The sequence below is a fragment of the Rhamphochromis longiceps genome, linkage group LG1 (assembly GCF_057381845.1).
Source record: "Rhamphochromis longiceps isolate RC_006_pf linkage group LG1, R_longiceps_female_GT1.1, whole genome shotgun sequence".
Classification (NCBI taxonomy): domain Eukaryota; kingdom Metazoa; phylum Chordata; class Actinopteri; order Cichliformes; family Cichlidae; genus Rhamphochromis; species Rhamphochromis longiceps.
This window is the reverse complement of record NC_140557.1, coordinates 32,284,202-32,309,492: the sequence shown is the minus strand read 5'-3', so window position 1 is coordinate 32,309,492 and position 25,291 is coordinate 32,284,202. Positions and strand designations below refer to the sequence as shown.

The window sequence follows — 25,291 nt, the reverse complement described above, 5'->3', positions numbered from 1 at the left end:
CAACAGAGGAAATGCTATGAATGTGGTCAAAGTGGATCATTGGGCAAAATAACCACATACTTGGTGTGTCTCCCTGGATGTCACCTTGAATCATCTCACTCACTAGGTCTCCAAGTGAGGAATAGGATGAGCTGGAGTCGTCGTAAGCCTCACTGTCACTGCCGCTGCAACATATTGAATTTATCACAACCGACAGCAATCAAAGTGAAAATATGCTAGTATATGGCAGAATTAAACAAAAACCCAGATAGTAGACTGAACTGGATTAAACAGAAAGACCTTGGTTTAATCCTACCTGTCTGTGGGGTCAGACTCATTGCCTTCATCCTCCAGCGGGCCAGCCATAGCCTCAACCAGTTGGGAGCTTCCATCATATACTCTGTAGACCACTGGCTGCAGCTGATGTGCATACCACTTGGGCTTGTCTCCAATTAAGGAGGGGTCAAACACATCTAAAGAGATATTCAAACGAGTTCAACACAAATTCTGTAATGCATACTCACATAAAAGACAACCTATTATGATCTTTAATGAGTCTTACTGTTATGGATTCTCTGAAAGGCAAGGTTTGTGGGATTGAGAGCCCACTCTCCATAGAACTCTACGGCCTGGGTGTGAGAAAGCTTGTCTGCAAAGGTAGAGCGTCTTGGCCGAGATGCAAGAAAAGACGTCGACTGAAAAGCAACCACTGGCCGCGGGAAGAGGCGCAGAGTGCGAGTGTGCATCTGGAACCCCTGAAGAACATTTGGAGAGTTGAAAAACCGTACCATGGCCACCCTGCAAGACAAAGAAGTTTTAATTAATTTTTTTTATTTAATTTTATTTATTAAGATCAGTGTGACTTCCGTGTTAACGGAAGCTCAGACAGATGCTGATAAACCCTGACAGTTCAATTCTTGCCTGGTAGCTACATCCACAGAATCGACATCATTGCCATAAATTAGAGGGTTGAATTCGGTGGATGACGGCGAAGCTTTATCTCGTCCAGGTGGGAGCAGGGGCATCTCCTGACCTTCCTGAAACTTCTCCAGGTTGAGAATTGGTTGGGTGTTCAAACTCATGCTGGTCAAAGCCTAGAACAGGTACCGGTGACATTAATTACAAACACAGCAGTGGCTCTGAATACAAAAACACTGCATTGTGATAGACCACACCCACATTTGGCATCAACATTTAGTTGGAATATAAATTTCTTTACTTAAATTGGACAGACTGGCAGGCAGAATTGAAATAAAAGGGGATTTGATTGTTGAGCCAATGGCTCTTATAGGTAGCAATTCTGCTGCTTAGCATTGTGCTAATATTAGATTATTTACCAGAGTCCCACGCCATTACATTACTTCAAGTAGCTAAAGGATGAGGTTTCCATATGTTGATGCCTGCAGTGGGTGTGTCACTTTGGAGTAGGAGGAGCAGAGGAGGGAGTAAGTTTGCTTTGAGGGGACTGCTGCAGACTCAAGAGTCAATGTTTAGCTTAGCATAATGGAACATTTAGTTGCTGCGTCTGGATGAATGTTAACTTTGTCAAAGTGATCAGCTTCATCATACAGGATCGTGTTTTCATTACGAGAATACTCACTGATGCCAAGATTAGATGCACGCACATTCAGTCATGCTCAAGCCAGAGCTAAGCAGTGTATCAAAACACTGGTTTGCAACATTCTGTGACGCTGTTATGCATTTTTGGGTCTTGAAAATAGGAAACAAGTAGAAGTGACAAGCAAAATAATGTGAGACAGAGAAGATATCCGTGCAGGGGGCATGGCACATTCCACAGGAGGAGAAATAAGTAACCTTATTCTCAGAGGAGAAGATCTGCTTTTGGGTGATCACGGTCAACCTAACCAGACACTAGGAAGGGGATAAGAGAGATGCGAGGAGAATCACATGAAGGCCTGGGATGACAACTTTGTGACTGACACTGGAACAGCACATGACGGAAGGGTCACCACCGTAGCCCTTTTCTTTTCTTTGTCTCCTTTCAACAGCAGTTCCCTATTTATTAGATTTTTTTTGCTGACAGGAAATAAAAATATTTGTAATTTAAACAGATCTAAAAAATCACGAGGGAAAAGGTTCCTCTTGATTTTTTTTGTGCAACATCAGACAGGCTTTGCTCTTTTATCATTTCCATTTTCAATTCTACTTTTTACTGAAGAAAGGAGATAAGAAAATATTCATTTGTGCCCGCTTTGAAAAAGTGATGAACAGCCTGGAGAGTAAGACTGAGTGACAGTGACATGTGACAAAGTCAGAGCAAGAGAGACAGAGAAAGATGAAAAATGGAAATGCTTTTATGTTTGATGTGAAAGACAAACAGAAAAACAAAAACAGAGGAAAAACAATAACATGACCAAATAATAGAGTTCACCTACAAAATCCAGCCACTACAAGATACATGAAGGACATCCATGGTGACCAGCTGGGACAAACCAGTGGTTACAATGGAGTGGTAATGACACACAGAAAACTGCAGATCTTTTCACAAATAAATAAAATACTTGCACAATAAAGCACCTGTAGCAAAATGTAAGCAGTATATAAACTTCTAGTCCTTAAGAAAAGTCAGGTAAGTTGTAATAATACAACCAGCCTTGCAAAAGTACACAAAAAATTATTGGCTGTTATAACCAGTTTATCTCAGTAACTCAACGGTCAAGTGCAAGTATTTTCAGAGACTGTAGCATCAGTAGCACTCTGCTATGGCATCAAAGTCTTCAGATAATCACTCCAACCATATTCAGTGACATTTTCTCCACTGCTCATATTAACACTGTGAACTTGTTTCCGGATATACAACAGCTATACTGAGCCTTGCACACTCCTACAAGTACACACAAGCAGCTCGGTCACACGCCCGCACACAGGGAAAGGGATGCTAACCACACACAGCTAACAGACTGGCTCTGATTCAAGGTAGAATGAACTAAATGAATGTGCAAAGACTTTAACTGGATCTTTGAAAAAGCTGTGGTCTGTGTTTGCTTCATGAATGCAAGGGTGGCACAACAGTTCTGATGAACACCATATTTAAAATGAAATATCAACATCAGATTACAGACTGCAGATTGCCTACAGACTCAAATTTATTAATTTAAATTTTAAAAAAGGTTATTTTTGCAAAAATATTATGATTATTATCATTATTATGATTAGTTTTGGTTACATTTTCAATGACTTTACTGATTATGATCTGATATTTCCTACAAAACAACTATTGCTGTTCATACCTCATATTAAACATATGATTACAAAGTGAATAATAGGTAGTCAGTATCTTTTGTAAATAAATATCTTTTGGAATATTAATAGTGTAGCTGTTCAACTAGGAGAGATAAAAAAGTAAAGTCAAAATGTAATAACATAAATTAGAAAATAAGGATGCATGGTATTCTGAATATCAGCAGCTAATGCCATCTAAGAATTAGCCATAGCAAACATTTCCTGGCTAATGAGCACACTAAGTAAACACATATTGGTAGCTTAAATATTTTTAATTATTTTAAATAAATATATTTAATTACATTAAAGACGTGAGCGGATTTTGTGACATGTGCTGTATTTCCATGAATCAGAACCAGATTCTGATGTTAGATAATCAGGTTAGAGGCCAAGTTAGTTGCTACCAGTAATACTAAGTATTTATTTTGGGTAGCAGCGACCTAGCATCTGATTTTACCTCCAAAAGCTAGAGCATGCACAGAAAACAGAGGGAAAAAGAAAAATTTGTTTATGTTAGTGCACTACAAAACCAGTTTCAAATGCCCCCACACTCATCTACAGTACATACAACTTTGATGAAGAAGGAAGCCCCTACTCTTCACATTGCTGAAAGACAAGTTTTACATTCAATGGGATTAACTAGCAATCATGGGATTAAACTTTAACGGTCCAGAGAAGTACCCGGGTTCCAGAAATTTCTCTGTGAAATGCTCATGTGTATGCTAGTCTCACTGTATTTGGGGCAAATATATGGCTGCCACAGTTGAGCAGAATCAGACAAATTTATAGTCATAACAATTTAAGAGGAATCAAAACAAATCGCATACATTACCTGTTTTAGATGTTTCTTAAGCTCGCCTGCTTCAGGCTCTGGAAGAGGTGGTAGAAGCTCTGCATTGGTAGGTGCTATAACCTGAAGGCAAACATAGCAGTCTTAATTTTTGCAATGTATTTGAGCTTTTTAAAAACAAATTTTTTGTGCAAGTCAATAAACATTAGGTAAATGAACCACAATATAATAAAATAGAAAATCCAAGATGAGAAGGAGCTCTTGTTATACAGACCTTGCTGCTGTCAAGGTCAACAAGCCAAATATCGTCTGGCATTTTGAAGTCTGATTTGTAGAGGAAGAAGCTGGCTGGTACACCTATAATGTAGGGAGTAGGAGCAAGAAGGAGCTGCCAAAGGAAGAAAAATGTTCATTTAAGCAAAGCTGTTATTAAATGAAAAGACACCTTTTTTTTTTTTAATGTACACATACACAGAGAAATGACTTATTTATTTAACGTGTATCTGTTACAAACACTAAGTTTCACCTGTTCAGCAGAGGCCATACATGTTGGCAGTAAGGGAATGACTGGGAACATGTACTCCAGTGGGTAAATCATGGCCACAAAGGCCATGACGCTCATAGACAAAGCATTATAATCTCGGGACTGAAGAATGACCTGGGGAAAACACAAAAACAAAACAAAAACATACAACATGCAGAAGATTAATAAAGTGAGCGTTACAATGCAACAAATTTTGTATTTAGTTGGTTCTCACCACCCTGATACGTTTCCACCACTTGACGGTTTTTGATGTATGATTTGACTCTGATTTTGAAGCCATGTTCCATTCTTTGTTCATAATTTAAAGCCATAAAAAAATCATTTTCGTTATATACATATGGATATTTAACAGCAATAAAATCTCAGCAAGAGCGGCAAGAAATCTCTGAGTGGCAGAATACATATCAAAATAGAATACCTTAAGAACCCCATATCTGCTAGACACAGAGTGACAGAAAAGTAGAGAAAAAAGTCCAACATAATGGTCTTTAAACAGTATGACTCAATCTGAGAAGCGTAGGTTTGATTTGGTTGCAAATGAGCCCATGTATCAGTGTCAACGTATGCACAGAGTAACACTACATCAAAATCAATTAAACAAAGAATCCTATTACATCTACACTAATGACTCTAGTGTTAAAAATACAAGATGACAGAGTCTTTCCTCTCTATCATAAACTATTAACACTCTTTTTACCCACTGTGCTCTGTCCACACGGCTTCAGTGAGCTAACAGCAGAAAATGTGGACATTTCAGGACATTTCTAACAATGTCCTGAAATGTCATTGGGAAAGAAAAAACAAAAAAGACAAAACTCGTAGACATGCAGCTGCACTCCAGAGGAAACCACTGAACAATCAGACTAAATATAGCCTTGCTTGTACCTTTCACTTCTAAAATCGGCATGATCTTTAATAAAATCCCAAGGGTAATTTGACCGCAGCTTAAAAAGAAAAAAAAAAAAAAAAAAAAAAGGAAAGAAAAAAGAAAAGAAAAATACGGGAAAAAAAAATCCACATCCTTCTTCTTGTCCTTTAGTATATATGCACAAAACACAAAAGAATATAAAGAGACTGGACCAAGAGGAAGAACACCTGTGCCTGTCCTTACTTTGTGCTCCAGCAGGACACAGCTGAGGACCTGAAGACAGGCATCCACACCCAACAGCTCTAGGGGCAGGTGCAGCGGGAAATCGACCATGGAGAAGCGAGAGCTATCAGGTAGGGCAAAGGTGAGTGGCCTTTTGAGCTCATGGGGCAGCACTTCCACATCCACACGTCTCTGACCCGCCACTGGCACTGGTGAACGCAGCAACCGGTACACCCAGGATTCGATCTCCCGCAGGTCGGCCAGCAGCTGGCTGCCTTTCTCTTCCACCGACAACGCACCGGTAAACACACGCCACATGGTGTCCCTGGGAAGGACATTAATGTACATTTAAAGGTTTTTAGATTTTTCAATGAAGTGTGCGTTGTGACACAACATTCAAGAAAAAGACTGAGACAAACATTAAAATGCATGAACTGATGGTATTTCACTTTTCAGGGGAGGAAAAACAATCTGTTTGGGCAGTAAGGAAAAATAATAATATAGTTTTGTTCAAAACGACATATTACGTGACAGTGTGTATACTTACTGAAAAGCTTAACAAATTTCTGTGACAAGCAGATAACGCTAATACTAGGGGTGCAACGTTACTCGTATCGATATTGAACCGTTCGATGCAGTGCTTTCGGTTCGGTACGCATATGTATCGAACAATACAAAATTTGTAATTTATTTTATCAACTTTCCTTCTGACGATGCTGTCTGTGTTGAGAGCTCAGTGTATCTGCGTTCGACTACTCCGACTAGGCTGCACTGATCCACTGAGCGTTCAACACAGACAGCATCATCAGAAGGAAGAGCGCAGGGCAAGCTAGCAAGATAGAAGTTAAGCTCTCCTTGCAACATGGCAAATTGAACCTCCCCCACCCTCATTCAGATCTGGCATTTGGAACTATTTTGGTTTTCATGTGACGTATGACCCTGAAGGTAAGCGGGTCATGGACTAAAGTAAAACAGTATGTTGGATGTGCCACGCAATGCTCAATTACATGGGTAGGAACCAGTGTGTTAGCGCAGTTAGCTCGTTAACGGAGATTTGCCGTGTTGTGGCGTTAACGTCATTTCAACGAGATTAACGCTGACAGCACTAGTGGGAACACAACGAATATGACTGCACATTTACGCCGACATCATCCTAGTGCAAAGACAAGTGGAAGCAGACAAAAACAACAAGCATGCATGCTACAAACTTTACCCGAGTCATTTAGACAGCCGTTAGCACATGATTCTCCTTATGGGGACCTGATATGTTTAATATTGTGGCGAGCTCAGACAAGGAGGAGACGGAGGTGTCGTTTGGTCTTGCTTCCCGTGAGCTAGCCAGGGAGCACAGCCGTTTATTGACATCTGCAGAAGAACACTGCAGCTAGCTAACTGCTCAGCGCGGCAACCGCACAGCAACAACAACAACAACACACAGAGCGCCCTCTGACCCCGGAAGGACACACCGTCGCAGCGAGAGGGCGTCACCCGTCACTATGGCAACATAAACAAAACATAACTGTACAAACAGAACTCCGAACAGCCCTGACCCGCTACATAGCCCCCTACTTAAGGGGTCAGTCGTCCCCGACGACCACATTGCCCCACACAAAGTCCTGCAAATGTCTAGGTGCCTTCTTTTGGCGCACCGGCCGGTCAAGTCCGGCGGGGGAAAAGTCACTCGGGTCAGAACATGGGGTGCCACCATCATCCCACTTCTGACACCAATGTGGCGACCTCAGACAACGAGGAGACGGAGGTGTCGTTTGGTCTTGCTTCCCGTGAGCTAGCCAGGGAGCACAGCCGTTTATTGACATCTGCAGAAGAACACTGCCGCTAGCTAACTGCTCAGCGCGGCAACCGCACAGCAACAACAACAACACACAGGGCGCCCTCTGACCCCGGAAGGACACACCGTCGCAGCGAGAGGGCGTCACCCGTCACTATGGCAAAAAAAACATAACTGTACAAACAGAACCCCGAACAGCCCTGACCCGCTACAATATGCTGTTGAGAATATAGCCCAGAAGAAGCGTATAGTATAGCTTTTATTTTGGAAAGAGCCATTTCTCTGTAATAAACTCTTTTCCAAAGATGAGTGATTCCTCAATCAGATACAGGTGTTACCGCGCCAGATCCGCGGCCCCGAACCGTAGTAAGGAAACCTCTGGCAGTTATTTGAAGGTTCCGTAACTGACTCGTAGCCGGCAACAGCTTACTATACAGGTCAACTCCGCTAGCAAAAAGATCGAAGGAGGCGTAGGAAACTGCTTCACCGAACTTTATTTCTTCTCTAAGGCACGAACACCGCGTACAGTGGGCTGAAACAGTTTACTCACAGCGAGCATCGCCGACACAACTCTGGCTGTCGAGGGAGTTATTATATTCCTTTTCTTTTATTTTCGTCTCTTCTGTAGCTAACCGTTACTTTTTCCCCTTCTCCGCTCTCTCTCTTCACACACACACACACACACACACACACACACACACACACACACACACACCAGGCAGTCCCGCTACACACATCCCGAATACATTTCCCATCAGGCTTCATCCTTAAAGGGCCATGCCTGTAACACAGGGCTTGCAAAATCGCTAGCCCGACGTCCCGGAGCTAGCGATTTTTCCAGTCGGGCTACCAAAATCTATCTCTGCCCTGCCCATCGGGCTATTGTAGGAAGGAAAAATATATGTCAATGCTTTTGCATTCTTTCGGAAATGTCGCTGGGTAATTATGTCATTGGCATCGGTGAGCCACTGTCAATATGTGACATATTGAAATCGCGTTTGAATTTGCGCTTGTTTTTTGCTTTCACTTTGCAATCGCGCGAACTGTGTATAGAGAGCGACAGCACTGATTGGTGAGTGATGATAATTTGTGCACCAATTCCCCTGACATCGACTTATCAATCGTTAGCTTACTATGCAAATATGACAAGTGAAATCTCCCGCAGCAAGCTTAAACATATGAGAGGTTGATCGCGCAGAGAATCGCTGACCGGTGTGTGTGTGTGTGTGTGTGTGTGTGTGTGTGTGTGTGTGTGTGTGTGTGTGTGTGTGTATAAAAGCAGCAGGATATATATTTTAGTTCTGCTGAGCCAAATAAGACAGGTCAGGGTGAAGATGTGACAGCCAAAGAAAAGCTTACCACAAAACGGAGAAGTTAGGACAAATCAGACTATAAGACAAAAAGAAAGTGCAGCTTTATGGTTTCATGGACAAAAGAATTTCTGTGGCTGCAATATGACGAGCTATATTACCGGGGCTGCACATAAGTGGTCCGCAGGTGCGCATTCGCTGTCAAAAAAAAAAAAAAAAAAAAAAAAAAAAAAAAAACCGCGCACAAGATATGAAGTTGCAACGCGTGTTTGCAAACATAAGATTTTCTGGAGGAGGACAGACATTTGTTTAAAACTCTTAAAGATGTCGAAGAAGCTCCTTTAAGCAATTACTTTGGTGTTGCTCTACCTCCAAAGAAATGTCAGGTGAGCTGGCTTCAAACAAATGATGAACGCACAGAGATGTGGTGCGGAATGTGCCGTGAAAATCCCACTCTAGCGGACAAAAACAGTGCTTTTTATACACAGTTCTTACAAGTTCATAGAAATTTCTGTTCAATTAGAACCAAGTATTTGAGTTGATGATTGTAATTTTTATACAATGTTGTAATTTGTTTTTCAACAATTTTTTGATTAATGTTTTGTTTCCTTTACAATATTATACTTTAATGTATAATATTGTAAAGGAAACAAAACAGGAAACAAAACATCAATCAAAAAATTGCTCTCTTTTTTATTCGGGCTACTTACATTTATTTTGGGCTACCAAAAACTGAAGAGTCCCTGCCCGAAGGGCTACCAGGGATTTTGAAATTTTGAGAGCCCTGAGATATATTTATTTTTTTAATTACTTTTGTTTCAGCAACATTAAATTTAAAAACTGTACTTTTGAGTTAAAATATATATATTTATAATTTTAATAAATGACAAATTAAAAAGGCATGAACATTTTTTTTTTGTATCGAAAAAATTTCGAACCGTGACACCAAAGTACCGAACCGAACCGTGAATTTTGTGTATCGTTGCACCCCTAGCTAATACATATATTGATAGATGTCCAGGGCAATTTTAAAGTTAAAAACAGAGTTGATGGGTTTTTTATTTTTGTTGTTGTTGTTTTGTTTTTCCCCTTGCTGTTGTTCATTTATTTTATTATTTACTTTGTATCTGTAATTTTCTTTTCTTTTATCTCTTCTTCCCTCTCTGGCTGGGTTTTAGTTACACTGTTCTGGATGGGTGGGTGGGGCACGACTGTTTGTTAATATTGCCGTAATTGTTGTTGGAAGCAATTCTTTGTTCAATAAAAAGACCTTGATCCAAAAAAAAAAAAAAAAAAAAAAAACAGTTGATGAAATCATCAGGTCATTTTATTACTGCAGACAGCCACAAAGAAACCTGAACAAATAACCAGTGAAATCCCTAATGTGATGAGCAAATGAGACAAATGCACAAGAGGCTCTTAAGTAGTTGGCGCTATAGTAATGTGAAAACCCACTACTCTATGCACGCAGTGCTACTACCCTTTCTAAAGTGCATACTTATATATGTGTGTGTGTGGTAAAGAGTGAGGGAGGTAAATCATTAGCCGTTTGGATCTCTCCCACCAACTGCAGCTGTTACCCACGGGCAGGCAGAGACCTCAATCTGTCAGAGCCGCCATAGCAGAAAATGCTCGCAGTCATTATGTGATGACTCTACTTCTTTGTCACTGCAACACCACATTTCAATCAACCATGTCAAAGGGGGAAAAGAGAGATTCTCAGGTCTGTTCAGCCTTCGGCTTTTTAAGCTTGTCAGAGAAGCCATAGTTCTATATTACTGATAAGTGGAGTCAGAGCGACATTTTATCAAAGAAAAAAAGGCCAAGGTATGAGCTTAACTGGGTGCTAGACGTTCCAACAGTGCCTTTTAAAGAAGACGGGAAAAGCTGCGCTAGTTTAACAGCTATAAATAACAATCATTCGATGAATAAGCTCTTGTGAAGTGACAGCCTAATTAGCACTTTGTCAATCAAAATTTGCAATCTATTAACTCACCCATGGCAACAGAAAAACCCAAAGAGCACCGAAAAATACTGCCACATCACGCCACCGCATCAAATACAGGGTACAGCTGTGAGTACTCTGCAGCTTAAATTAAAAATGAATTAATTAGCCTTCAAGCTTAATTAAGAAAATCGAAACATGATCAGCAATTTGTGTTAAGTCTAATAGGCAGAACAGAACGATAAATCCCCTTTTATCATATTATTGGATATATTGGGGGTATCCAATTGAGACCTTTTTTTCTTTTCACTCTCTGGGTTATATTTTCACCTTGGCGTGGATGATTGTGGCCAAAATGATTCCCATAATTATTTTGATCATTATTGAGATGACAATTACATTACACTCCTTCCACATCTATGTGCAACATTCATGCTATTCTACTAAAGTCTGCATCAAAATGAAACTGGTCTTCCATATCTGCCTAAATTCAGCGCCTCTGAAGAAAAATCAACAAATATAAATAAAAAACCTGTACCAAAACTTAACACAAATTAAATGAATAAAGTACTGTTTTCCCTTTTACTCTGTGCTGTATTATTAATAATTAAAATATGAGATCCCTCTACATTCCCCTGATATCACTACTTTGGAAGAATAATTGTGTTTCCACTATGTTCACCCTTCTGCTGGAGTTTTTGTTACTCACTTGTGTTTTTTTGGCCACATGGAATGTGATTGCTGAGTTGATCATGGACAGTTCATGTTAACAACCACTGCATTGTTTTTCTTGCCGTCCATTCATTAATTATACTGCATTTAGAGGTGTGTTTTCAGGCAGCTGAATGAGTTAGTTGTTTCTTTGCTATCTAGACTAGAACAGGATTTAGGACAGAACAGGTACCAATAACAATATTTGGTGTAAAATTCCAATACATGAGTCAATACCTCTTGTCCTTCAGGCACAGGAAATGAACAGATTTCCCTAGCATTTCTTATGTATAGAGTCCTTACTAACATAACTTGATAATGCAGGAAAAAAACATAAGCTACATTTTGAAATTTTCATTTATTGGCTTAACAATGGCCAATAATACTGGCCGGCCAATATACTGATCAAGGTGTAGTGCAGACCCAACTATAGAGCACTCTTTGCATATGTATTTTTGGTTGACATGTATTTCCAAACAACAGCTGATGATCTGCCTAAAGGGAAAAAGGTCTTCACCTTCTTGTTCTTGATTTTTATTGCATATCTGTCTTAATATGCAGTGTTACTTGTCCTGACTAGTCCAGGAAACTTCAAGCTACACAGTGTAGGGAAGAGCTGTGGTTGGCACATGCAGCCAGGGGGTCAAGAGCTGATTAAGGGGTCACTTCATTTGCTTTCACTTGGTGTTTAATATTGCCTGATTATGTTCATTTAACTGTGGGAAGCAAAAGACCATGAAGTCTGTACAGCCCTATTTTCTCCTTTTATACAACAGATAGACTTTGTGAAATATTTGCTGCTCTGAAAACTTTTTTATACAGTTTATTATAGTAATTTAGCCAAGTGGGCAGTGTCATATTATTTGTTCAGTATAGTGCACTCAAACTCAATTGTTTACCTTCCTCTCAGCATTGTCTGCAGGACATGAGGAAGAGTGCATGTCACACTTGAGCAGATGGTGATGAAGTGGTGTCCTAACAATAAATTGCTTAGTAGTTTGTGAAAACAGCGACCCTTCATTTTCCCAAAAACCCACTATCTGTCAAGCTTGGGTGTACACACAAAATGATTCATTAGAATTATGTAACAATTGTTATTCTTCCTGAAATAATATTTAATGTAAAACAAACCACTCAAAACAAAGTTGATTTAAATGCACTGTGGACATTTTGTTTGGCATTATTTGTCATTGAGGTGGAGCTTGAAAGCATAAAGCATACTGTGAGAACAAGACACACGCCACAGATGGCCTGCAAAACTGTGCGGCACCACAGACAAAGGCTCCTGTATAATTGTGAAACACAAACATACAGCTAACAGGTGGACAACGGAAGAAGCAGACGGGAGTAGAAACAAAGGAGTGGGCACTGCAGAAAACATCAGCAGGAACACTGACAAAACAAGTTTTCTCCAACTTTTCTAGCCTTTAGAATTGAATGTGAAATAATAAGCTGTGTGAATGGTTATTAATGTGCATCAAATGCACAGACATTATTTAAAAGCTTGCACAAGAAATTCAAGTGAGTTGAATTCAACTGAAACTGTGCTTTAAAGGAGCGCTAATTGCTCTTTTTACATAAACTACAGGTGGGTATGAACAGATGTATCATCTGCCAACTGCTGTCTCTGGAGACTGAAGTATGTTACAGTCAACAAAAGAAAACTTTGAAGGGAATAAACAATGTACTGATTAATATGGATGCTAAAATCCTTTAAAATGAATCCACTCTGGTCTCTGCTTATGAGATCTTGTCATCTAACTTGGTATTTGCCCCTAAGGCTGGCACAACGAGAATGCTCATACAAAAATAAGTGTTTAGTGGGTGTTTAATGGTTTCATGTGCTTAGCAATTACACAGCAATCAACAAGTGGATTCTGGTGTTTCTATACTACACAACTTATTTTGACAGGATGGGTTCTTGGCAAAGACCTACTTCAAAATAATCTGTGTGTTATTTATTTGGCTAACAAAGCTTTTAAAGAAAGATTAAGACTATAAAACCTGTTTGTGAGTGAAGAAGCATTAGTGCATGAAATCTGAAACCTCACCTCTGGGTGGCACGAGGAAGCCCCGCCCGTTGTGTTAGCCTTTGACTGCAGCAGTCCACTAACCTCTTGAGAATATATAGGCATTCCCTAAAGGTGGAGAAGAAGGGGTAATGGCTGAGTATGCACAGAGAGGTCAGTGTGCTGTTGCGGTTCCTGGCCGCCACCTTAGCAGCACTCCGTTTGTGCTGTGGGGACTTGCCGGCATTTTGCTCAGCACCTTGCTGTCCACCCTCTTCTCCAGAAGCAGGCGGAGGTACTGACTCTGCATTCTTGGGTGGAGAAACCACACGGTGTGGAACTCCACCTCCACCACTATCAGACCCTTCGCTTGTGGTCTCTGTTGCCCGTTCTGCTGTCTCAGCGTGACTGCTCTTCTCTCCTCGAGTACGATGATGTCCTCGCTGAAAGGAGCGGTAGAAGTTGACACAGATTCCGTAGCGAGTAATTCCTGAGTCCTTGTCAGTCAGGGTGAAAACAAAAGAGGAGTCATCGCGAAGGCTGACCCTGCGCTGGCGTATACTCAGGCAGCCCTCCGGTTGGCAGAAGAAAACCACGTCTGGTGGGAGTGGAAAGTCTTGGTGGTCCTCTAGTGGGTAGCGTCGGAGAAGCTGAGGGGTCTGGGCCACACTGTCACTAGTAGGTTGCCTGGAGGTTAAATGGCAAACATTTGTCAGCAGTGCCCAGAATTATTGCTTAATGTGTTCTTTGAGCACATTACAACTAATTCCTGATGCAACTGCAACTGAGTTCCTATCACATGTTAAGAGGGGAGCTTCAAATCCCTTACATGAAACATCAAAATATCAAATCAAGACATTAGTGTATTTATGTGTCAAATGTGAGCGACAGCAAATATGAGAAAAGAATGTAAAAGACAGACTTCTGTGCTCTCACTGTTACCTGCTTTCTGTTCAGACCCTGTTTCTTTTCTTTTTTCTTTTTTTAAACGACAGCCAATTTGAATAAAGCTGGCTTAAGGGGAAGAGGGAAATATGCTAAAACAGCTTGTTTCAGACAGTGGAGGAACTGAGGGGCTGCACCAACGCCCACTACAAGATACATTAAGATTATTTTTAAATTGTGAAATAACCAAAGCTAATCTAGCAGAGTATCTGAGGTGTAACAGGTTCCCTTTAATATGAAAGACATAAAAGGAAAGACAAATTTCATAAAGGAAGAAATGGAAACCACAGAGTTCAAACAAAAACATTGAACAAAGCCTCGATAGTATTTCTGTGGTTACAGAAGCAAATGTGTAACCAATTTAGCATTTCAAACTGAAGTGTTTGAACTGTTTGGAAATCTGTGCAGAGGAAGTATGAGGCAACAACCATTCCATCCAATAACAAATCTGAAATTGTTCTTAAACACTTAAATCACCAACCGCTCAAATAAACAGACACAGTGACTGAGAGTCCCCTCTGATTTCACTGTATTATGTCAATATTTTTTTTGGGCTCAGTCACTATGTTTGAAACAATATACTACTTTTCTTCATTTTTCATAAGGGTTGAGCTGTTGTATAAACACCAAAGCAAAAACATAAGCTGTGAAATCATCAGATTTCAAGGTTGCAGTTTTCCAAAAACCTTCAAACACTTGCAAGGATGCATTCAAAAGTGCTGAGAATTTTCAACAGAGTAAAAATAGAAGATGATATAAAAACCAAGAGGTCTACTTTGTATGCCTATTATATGTCAAGACACTAAAGAAAAAAGTATTAAGGTTAAAGGGTAGTGGGTGCCATGTCTGCCTAAGGGCTTACCTTGCTCCAACCACTACCAAGTAGTCGAGAAGGCGGGGGCACATTTTCTTTTTCTCCATGTTGGACTGACCATGTCCTGTATGTCACAGCATCCAGGATATACGTCGCCTCTTGAATTAAGGGTACCTCTCCATCACAAGTGAGAAAGCTCAGGTGTATACTTGAAATGCAGCTCCTTTACTATCATTATGATGATTCCAAAAAAAAAAAAAAAAAAAAAAAACCCATAAAAGAAGAAGAAGACTGGGTCCAATCTGTAACACACAAAGAAGAAGAAAATATATATTATTGTATGTTTTTATGACCACAATATAATAAGCTTGTGTCTGCACAATGAAAGCACCTGGTGCACACACTGGATATCACCAAACAGCAGCGTAATTTTTCAGAGTAACAAAATGGGGTCAGATTGGGTTTTATGATGTATAGTTATGACTTTTCAGTAAATGTCAAACTATAATAAAGTATAAATCCACTCAGCTCTGCAGCATTCTCCACTTTTCCTCTATGTACAATATATATACTACCTTTGTCCACAACACCAACTCTTCACAAGGCTTTTAACCCCACACAACAGCAGAAGTTTCACATGGAGGTGGTTTTAAGATGGAATAAAGCATTTGGAGCCTTTTCAGCTAAAGAGCAGACAAAGAACTGTATTGTTCTGTCCTTGTGGTATTCGAACAAATAACAAATTATAATTTGTTATAAAATTAAACTTATCAGAAATGCTTTCTGATATTACCAAATTTCACAAGACATCATACTACTATAAACAAAGAAACAAAATACAAAAAAAGGTGTGTGGATGTGTTTATAGGGTATATGTTGGACATTAAGACGACATAGGAAGAAGAACCACAAAAACCTATAAACAGAATTGTTGGAGATTAAAACTTATAATTTTGGGTTAAATTTACATAGACATAACTAAAGAATCACTCTAAACATATTACAAAATATTACTTGCTGCACTTTAGAGTTGACAATAATGCGTTGCCTGGTTGTTTTTGTTGGAGGGTAAGGAGAGGTAAGTAAGCAGCTTAGGGGCCTTGGTGGAATGAGCACACTTCACAGCTTGGACTTTGTCCAGCAAACTAAACCAGCACCTCTACAGATGGCTATTAAACACCAGGAAGCCACTTGTAGCTCCAGTCTAGTTCCCTTATCGTGACAACAGACAACTTAACATTCATATTAAGGCAACATACAGTGCATGACTACAGTTTAGCGGGCATTCCCTGACACAATAACAACACCATCTCAAAATATTAGTTGAGTTGCTTTTGTGAGAATAAATTTAACATGAGCAGCTTTACAAACAGGTGCACAAGCTCTGGATCTCCTCTTGTAAAGTAATGACAAAGCACTGGCCACTAAATACAAAAAAAAACAAGTCTGGGCCAGGATTATGTTAAGCTCAACTCTTAAGACTTTTCTGAAAAACAATTTAACATCCCCACAGCCATGGCATTTCATGCTATTTTCAGCAATAATTTATGCAGCTATATGATCTGCTTTTTAGAGGAACTCACTCATGTTCTATAACTTACAAAATCTGTGTATTTATTTCTTTGTCTCACAAATCCTCCTACATTAGGATCAGGAGTTCAGCAACCAGCCTTGGCACACAGCTACATCTCAGGCCCCTGACAGCTCTTATCAATAGTTATCATGATGATGTCATCACATCGCCTTGCAATCACCTAACGACAAGCTCAGATAACCTTTTTTAAAATGCCTTGCAAAAGCACTGAATCATTTGTGTTTCACAACAGTAACATTAATTTATATTCACTTCGCTTATGCATCATACAGTATAACGCCATCATGTTGCCTTGCAACCACCAAGCAATGAACACATATTTGTCTAACTTGTTATAACCATCATTTTACAATCATTTGAATTTTACAACCAACACCACAAACTGGTCAAACTATACTGTAGCATGGGCATGTACTAGTTAAACAAATAACAGCACTGCCAAACATGTTAGTAGTTATGACACAATCAGGACAACCCTCATGGGAAGCACTTGCAGGTGTAACCAATGAACTGGAAGCCCACAAGAAAGAAAAGAACAGCAATGAGATCCCCTTAAAACCACAAGACACAAATTGACAATTTCAGTCCCATGCTCAACTTTTCGACTTGTAACTTTTCAGTGTGAATATAATCAGAGCAAAACCAACATGCTGACATTCAATTCAAAGACTATAATGTGGCTGCAGTAAAACTACAGTCTGAAGTATCTCTCTTTCCTCCCAAAACCATCAAACATTACAGAATTACTGCTCTGCTTTTTGTTTTTCTGGAATAAGCAGCAAAATCTGAAGCTTAAAACACCTCAGAGGAAAACACCATAACTGCTAATGTTCACATCAGCTAATTGCACAAAACAAAACCACAGTAACGTGATCTACTTGAGCTATCATGCGATGCCAAACAGCGTTTACTCTAAAACTAACAAATACTACAGGAGGCCATGCTACTGAAACCCCACCCTGAAACACAAACACTCAGGACCCAGAGCAGTTTCTCACTGTCACTTAAAGGCTGTTATCCAGCTGAAGGAGCTTTAATTTAGTCAGTGGTTCATACTGCATCATTGATGCATTCCCACTGAAAAGCTAAGACCAGGATTCTTTTCTAAAAGCTTAAGATAATCTTACAATGACCACACCTCTATCAGTGCAATTACTGCAAAAAAGATTCAAACTTCACATTAATAAAAAAAAAAAAAAAAAAAAAGACCTGATTCATAAGGACTGAAGGATGAATTACTGAAGTCTAACAAACAGCAAAACTTGTGCACATCTATGAAAATATGCCAATTTCACTGCAGTTCCAGGAGTTGCTTTTGAATTAAACAACATGACCGCATCTACTCCATCACACAGACATATGAGAAGCAGTATATCCTATGTCTGACAGAACCCGTGTTGCTTTGTTCTTTTCCCATGTCGTTTGGACTAGTTACATGTTATAGTAGGGCTGCTCAATTAATCGAATTTTAATCACGATTACGATCTGGGCTTTCAACGATCATTAAAAATGACTGAGCCGATTATTAGCCCCTCCCTAATTTATCCGCGACACCTTAAAGGCCGGTCCGTGAAAATATTGTCGGGCATAAACCGGTCCGTGGTGCAAAAAAGGTTGGAGACCGCTGATTAAGAGGACCCGAGGGAAGCTCGGAAAGCTAAGCAGAAGTTATTTGGAGAGGAGAGTGACTGCCGTTGGTTGAAAAGAGAGTTTAAAAAAAAAAAAAAAAAAAAAACTTCAGTGGTGTTGCACACTATTTTATATTATTTTTTAAAGTCATTGTTAACCCTTTAAAGCCGGTCAGAGCAGCATGCTCCGTTTTGCGTAACTATTTTTAAATCCCTGTAGAACCTGAACCGTGTAAACTAGCGCAATAATTTGTTTTGCATATGAAACCGGAGGAGTTGTACTTACATCTGATGCCATCAGCTTGTCCTCGGTCATGGTTTCGTTCCACATATAGCTTTGCAAAAATTGCATAAAAAGCGCTTGCAGGAACAAAAACATAATATTCCAGAAACACGCTTTGCCGTTCCTATCAGCTGTTCGTAACACTTCCCACAGTGAAATGATGCACATGCTGTTTTCTTTGCAAATTTGCATCATAGGATTGTTTTTTGTTTTTCCTGCAATATATAAAAATTGCTGTATCTCCAAAATAAAACTATGAAGACACTCAAAATAAATTTCCTGTGGTGGGAAACTATTTTTTTGCAACTTTATTGTATTTAAAGTTTTGAGGGATAAACCTCTTAAATTTCTCCAAGTAGAAATATATGTAAACAAAACAAAAGCGATTTTCAATTTTTTTTTGTAGTTTATTGCACTTTTTTGCAATTTATGTAATTACTATGGACTTAATGCATACATATTATTAAAATATGGGCTATAACAGTTGTATTGATGTATAGCAACTTGAAATGCTCCCACAAATGGCACTACAGCATGTAAAAAAATAATATAAGCTCTGGTGGACTTGGTTCTATAGTAGGTCTTAAAGGGTTAAATAAATATCGTCAAATAATCGTGATCTCAATTTCAGTGAAAATAATCGTGATTATCATTTTTGCCATAATCGAGCAGCCCTATGTTATAGACTCAGTAGCTTTAACTGTAGAAAACACTTCTGACCTAATTTGACTCTTTCTTCAAACAGGAAGCCCGCAGTCCCCCTAAAGACTCATTTACACTTCCAGTTCTGTTTTCATGCTCAACACAATATTAGAAAGAGCTGTCAGAAACTACATCTATTACACTAGAAAAAAAGGTTTCGCTCTATGAACATTAAAATTGCAGCGACCTTCAGTGAAGTGACACCACACAGAATGCTTAAAATGAATCTGCACCAAATATAAATAAATCCTGATATGAATATCGTGTTTCGATATGTGCGCTTGTGTGGTAGAAACAGAACAGACACACAACGATAACAGGGCAGACAAATGGACTGCATGTAAATCATGAGTGGGACACGATAGTCACACATTCTGACAAAGGTGGTCATTAACCCCCTCAGCCACAGAACTACCAGTGCGTGACACAGCTGTGTCCAGCGGACATTATTACAGAAGGCTTCAAACACATTATAGGTGTAATTATGTCTAATAGCTCCACTTCTGAGCAGAGAAGCTGCTCACAGAGGGACATGAACCATTAGAATTAAAGTATTCTTGATGCATGCTAAAATGTTCTAATGTTTTTATTTTTATATTTTTATTTTACGTCAATTTGGAATTGAGTGAATGTTTAACACATTTCACTGAAACTGCAGTATTAAAACACTGATTCTTAAGCTACCACAGATACATAATACCTTCTTATGGTTTTGGGAAGCTTGACAGTGTTTAATGTGAACTTTCACCACACTGTTAAATCCAAGAGTATCTGATGTGAGGAGCCACACAAAGATGCAGTTCAAACAGGCCTGCCAAGTGGGATGACACATCTTAGGAAGTCAGCTTAATGTTCACACTCATCACACTTGGTAAAGTTATTCAAATACCCTAAAAGCCTGGCAGCTTTTTACTGACTTTTGCACACTGATGTACAAGAAGGAAAAGTAAACTGTCACTTAACATTAATGGGTAAATGAGCTCTGAAACGGCGGTTTAAAATAAAAAAAAATAATCTTTTCAGCTCAAGCTTTAAAAGATAAATAAAATACATGGAACAACTTCTACAAGGTTGGATAGCGGCAACAGCATAAACCTTGTCACAGCAAAGAAAAACTACAAAATGGACAATTCAACAGGCCTATAGAGAATACAATGTAACAATTATCTCATGAAACCATCAGGAAAATGAACCTATACACAGGTCTGGCAGCCTGAAAGCTTCCTGGTACCAAGCCAAAATGGCTGTTTTATGAAGCAGTAGCGCTGCAGGCAGACTCATCCAGCACAGAGATACTGGCTCACAACATTATTTTTAGATAAGGATGGCAGGACTGTGCCACTTCACTGATTGTCTTTAATTACCGAGTGTGGTACTGATCCCCTTTTCCTATCTCTAAAAACCGGGAATAAAGAATTGTCACAACATTACAACAATCTTCAAAGGCTAAATAATGATGTACATTAACACAACAGATGAATCTCTTCAGAGTGGTCTGCAGGCAAGCAGTCACTTGTTATGTAAGCATGGAGAGGAGACAGATATGATTCATGGGCCTCCAACATGGTTAACATTTACTGCCAGTCACAGTAAACAGCAGTAAGTACAAACAGAGAATGCTACTGAAATCGATCAGGTCAGCAAGGCCGCATAAACAAGTAAGGGATAATGTGTAGATTAAGAAAGTATTATTCTTAGGAGGCGCATCTGTAACCGGAAGGTCGCCGGTTCGATCCCTGGGCTCTCTGTCCTGGTCGTTGTGTCCTTGGGCAAGGCACTTTACCCTACCACCTACTGGTGTTGGCCAGAGGGGCCGATGGCGCGATATGGCAGCCTCGCTTCTGTCAGTCTGCCCCAGGGCAGCTGTGGCTACAACCGTAGCTGCCTCCACCAGTGTGTGAATGCGAGAGTACAATAGTGGCATTGTAAAGCGCTTTGGGTGCCTTGAAAAACGCTATATAAATCCAATCCATTATTATTATTATTCAATGAGTTATCACTTTTAAATTATCATTTTATTGAACCAATGGTACAGTGTTTAACAACTGGACCAGTATTGATATATTTTGGTCCCCTGCCGCTCATAACCTACAAGGAACGAGTGCTGCAACTTTAAAATGATTTATAGAAGTTCGTAATATATGCTTGGTGACTGGCCATGTTTCTACATCTTGAAATTGTGGTCACAAAATGAAATAACCAACACGTTTATGGTGTTCAGTTATCTGTTTGACTGTAGAAAACTAACTATGTGCTAATAATTTGCATTGCAAGGTGTGACGAAGACTGGCTTCATTTGAATCAGGTTCCAGGTACCTTTTTTTTTTGATAAAATGGCAAAGCTGAGTTCAATGTGCATTAAATCAAAAAAACAAAAAAAAAAAAACAAGGACACTCATGCCTTGTTTTGATTTAACAACAAGTTACATACCAATATGTTTGTTTCACAATATCTTATAAAGCTTAATTTCGTTATCACCCAGATAACCCCCCAGCCTAAAAGCTCCAGTGTATAATAAATTATATTTGTCCTCAGAAACCATTTGTGATTGGCCTATTTTTACATTTCTCCCCAGAGGCTTTGAGATTCAAATCAAATTTTACCCCATCATCAATCAAGAGGATATAGTCAAAGATCTGTAGCTAGTCTGTAATGCATTGGGTGAATTACATGTGACTGGGACACACTCCTTTCTCTGATAAAGTTCTGGTAAATGGAAAAGACAACCACTTATTGATTGGATCTAGTGTATGGACATTGATTGCACTGTTTAACTCACACTTTAACACAATTTCACATGCAAATAATCTTGTCATTATTAAGAATGAAGGCTAGCTATTCAGTTATGTTAAAAGTTTATTCCTGAAGGTTTAGAAATCCACCCAAAACAAATATGCCCAATGCTGACAGGAGACTTCGGGGATCTTTTTGCCGTTCACCTCAGCACCTCAAAGACAGACGGAAGGTGCCTGATTCCCTGAGCCAATCCATACCTGTCACCAGCAAGAAATACTGGCCTGCCTGTGGGACCACAATCAATCAATGTCCTTCATTTGCAATGCCTTTTACCACAGTCATTCGCCCAAACGCTGAAATGTTGACATAACCAGAAACATCATATTAACACACGTTCACTGATTGTATTGCAAAAGCACAAAATAATCACGTGTCCTTAAAATTTTGGTTTAATATGATAGCTATTTTAACGGTGAAATCTACATAAAGCCTGGGTTTATTATCTCATTCACCTAAATGTCGTCATATCAATAAAGACATGCATGACAGCAAATAAAAAAGACCGTGTATAGTTATCCATTGAACATTATGTTCCAGTCACCCTCAAATCATCTTTATTAAAATATGTTGACGTATATCTTAAATTTCTGTACATATTAACATACTTAGTATCCACATGAAAAAAAAATACTTTCTCTTTCTTCGATGACGAAACCGTGCTAATGTTTTCACACGTTAACGTTAGTGCCCAACGTTTATGTCGCAAGCTAATGTGAGCATTGTGTCAAATTATCCAACTGTTAAGCAATGCTTCAGGCGTGATGACGGACTTCACAATGGCACACTATTTCAACAGAAAACCGTCACGGGTTGCGATTGCAGAGCACAAATCCCGCATGACTAGCCTGTCTGGGTGTGTAGTCTAAATTTTACTGGAACAAGTTGAGATTAGCCATGGTGAGGACGTATGCCAAGAGGAAGGTAACATTAACAAACAGCACTTAGAAGAAATGTGATAAGGCAATGTCAGCGCCTCCCAGCTCAGATACAACCGTCCTTGGTGCACGGTGGTAGTGCTGTCATTTTTTTATATTATATATGGATAAATATTTCAAACAGGCTGTCTGGCTTTGATTCGTCCTAAACATTAACGCCAAGGAAGCATCTTCTCACCCCTCCTCTGCTAGCCGTATGCTTTCCTACGTCACGAGTGGATTAGCTAGCAAGCTAGCTAGCGAGCTGCCTAGCTACCACCAGTACGTTAGTCTCATACACATTACACCTGTCAAACGTAACAAACGCAATGACACAGTTGAGAACACACGACACATATGCGCTGAATGCGTTCACAGAGGACAGGCGTTAATGGGAATAACCTTACCTACGTTAGCCGGTTAGCCGCTAATGCTCGCTGCCAAGCCAGCCAGCTGCCGATGACGGCCTGGATGGTGGGCGCTCTCCTCGGTCACGGCGGAGAGGCAGCGATGTTTGTCAGAATTCAGTCCTTCTTTTATCATTGAAAACATCGAGCGCGGACAACCGCTGAAAAGGTTAGCCACTCCGTTTGAGTGTCCCGGAACATAATAAATTATGCGAAATATGTGTCCGCCTGCCTGCTCAGTGAAACGTGTGGCTCGGTCAGTTACAACCTGCCTTCACAACATCCTCCTCCTCCTCCCCATCATCATCAGCAGCACTAGAAGCCTGCAGGGAGTTCCGCATACTGAGAGGCCGACCTAACGGAAGCGACAAAACAAAACGGACAAAACCCACCTAATGCTCCCAACTGGGGATCGTCACCATTGGTTCACTCTAAAAATCTATTTGTACCATTTTCCTGCGTTTTATCGCGCAGCAGGAACGCCGGGAGCCATTTGGGTCCCCGTACATTATTTATAATTAACTAAAGTTAAAAGGACCAAAAAGCTAACAAAAAGTGACTAAAAATAATCCAAATAAATTTTAACTGTATGAATTTTAGTAGGCTACTTGGTTTAACGCAATGATAAAGAAATTTCGTTTTTTTAAGTGAAATATGTGCCACATATCCCCAAAAGTTTCTTCAATCAGCCAACCTGATGACAGAGTACTTCATGCTGACTCTAGAGCAGTAGTGTTGAATAATCTGTCAGTAACCCGGGGCAATTAAAATGTCTCCAGATCATTCAAAAAGTGGAATTTGCATTTCAAAGCTCTCGCTTTGAACACTCAGCATGTGTTGCTGAGAATGAAAATGAAACGGTACATGTTGAACATCTCTATCAAAGATAGCATTAACCAAATTAATGGCTGGGTACATTCAGAGAGAAAAAAGCTATGAGGTCAGCAACATAAAAAGGCTTGAAGATCTGCTGAAGACAAACCAGAACTGCACTGAACGAGTCTCATCAACCTCTCAATCCATTACAATTTATTCCTTGTAAAACAGCAAATGTGTGGATGAGCTAAGAACCTGAGATATCGGCAGCATTACCACAATATACATATACACAAAAATAACTATTGCTCTTTGATTACAGTACGCACACTAGAAAATAATAATAAAGGTAATCATATTCCCTCTGTGAACCGAAATGGTATACAACCAAGGGATATTAATAGTAATATTACAGAAGCTATTTTTAGGTCCTGCAAGCATCAAACCAAAACCCAAAATACAAAAATTCACATTTTGTTAAAAAGGGACCTAAAGGAAAGTTTTGCATAAGCATTTCACCGGTTTGGTTACACGCTCCTGCATCCGTTCTTGTCTTAACCTGCTCATTATTTTTTTAATAAATAAAACACTATATCAGAGATTGATTATATGGATATCAACAAAATCCAAATCTATAACCAAATTTTAAGGATTGACATAGTACATGGTCAAAAATGCCAGGACACCACCATCTTTTCTGTGCCTACAGAATGAAAAAAAAATTGTCATAGCTAAAGTTTGTTTCCTGATGTTAGCTGCTGTTCCATTCTTCTTCTGGCAGGAACAAACCCTTATGGATGGTCTTTTGTTAGACGTTTCCCACAAGCAACTACTAAGTAAGAAAATCCGGTCACTAGGTTTTCCACAGCTATTCTAACATCTTAAGAGCACCCCACTGTAAGGAATGTGGCTGGACAAGCATTTGCATTTATTCAGCCAACCATTAAGTAACGTTTACTGTTTTTATCATTTTACACATTT

At 39.5% G+C, this 25,291-nt stretch overlaps 1 protein-coding gene across 21 annotated transcripts in view; it reads right to left on the bottom strand.

The window, feature by feature from the left end:
* Nucleotides 1-23,821, bottom strand: part of madd (MAP-kinase activating death domain) — a 53,224-nt gene extending 29,403 nt beyond the window's left edge. For 5 of the 21 annotated variants that reach the window (XM_085407240.1, XM_085407287.1, XM_085407296.1 and 2 more), the window contains exons 1-12: nucleotides 23,495-23,819; nucleotides 15,218-15,471; nucleotides 13,453-14,097; nucleotides 5,668-5,971; nucleotides 4,539-4,670; nucleotides 4,287-4,400; nucleotides 4,055-4,135; nucleotides 1,795-1,851; nucleotides 901-1,073; nucleotides 542-777; nucleotides 296-452; nucleotides 61-164 (exon numbers count right to left, since the gene is read on the bottom strand). In XM_085407240.1, the coding sequence (XP_085263366.1) occupies nucleotides 61-164; nucleotides 296-452; nucleotides 542-777; nucleotides 901-1,073; nucleotides 1,795-1,851; nucleotides 4,055-4,135; nucleotides 4,287-4,400; nucleotides 4,539-4,670; nucleotides 5,668-5,971; nucleotides 13,453-14,097; nucleotides 15,218-15,276 (2,062 nt within the window). In that variant the 5' untranslated portion in view covers nucleotides 15,277-15,471; nucleotides 23,495-23,819. Of the gene's footprint in view, nucleotides 1-60; nucleotides 165-295; nucleotides 453-541; nucleotides 778-900; nucleotides 1,074-1,794; nucleotides 1,852-4,054; nucleotides 4,136-4,286; nucleotides 4,401-4,538; nucleotides 4,671-5,667; nucleotides 5,972-13,452; nucleotides 14,098-15,217; nucleotides 15,472-23,494 lie in introns of all 21 variants that reach the window. The other 16 variants (XM_085407278.1, XM_085407306.1, XM_085407365.1 and 13 more) reach the window with 8 other exon arrangements.
* Nucleotides 23,822-25,291: the final 1,470 nt, after the last annotated feature.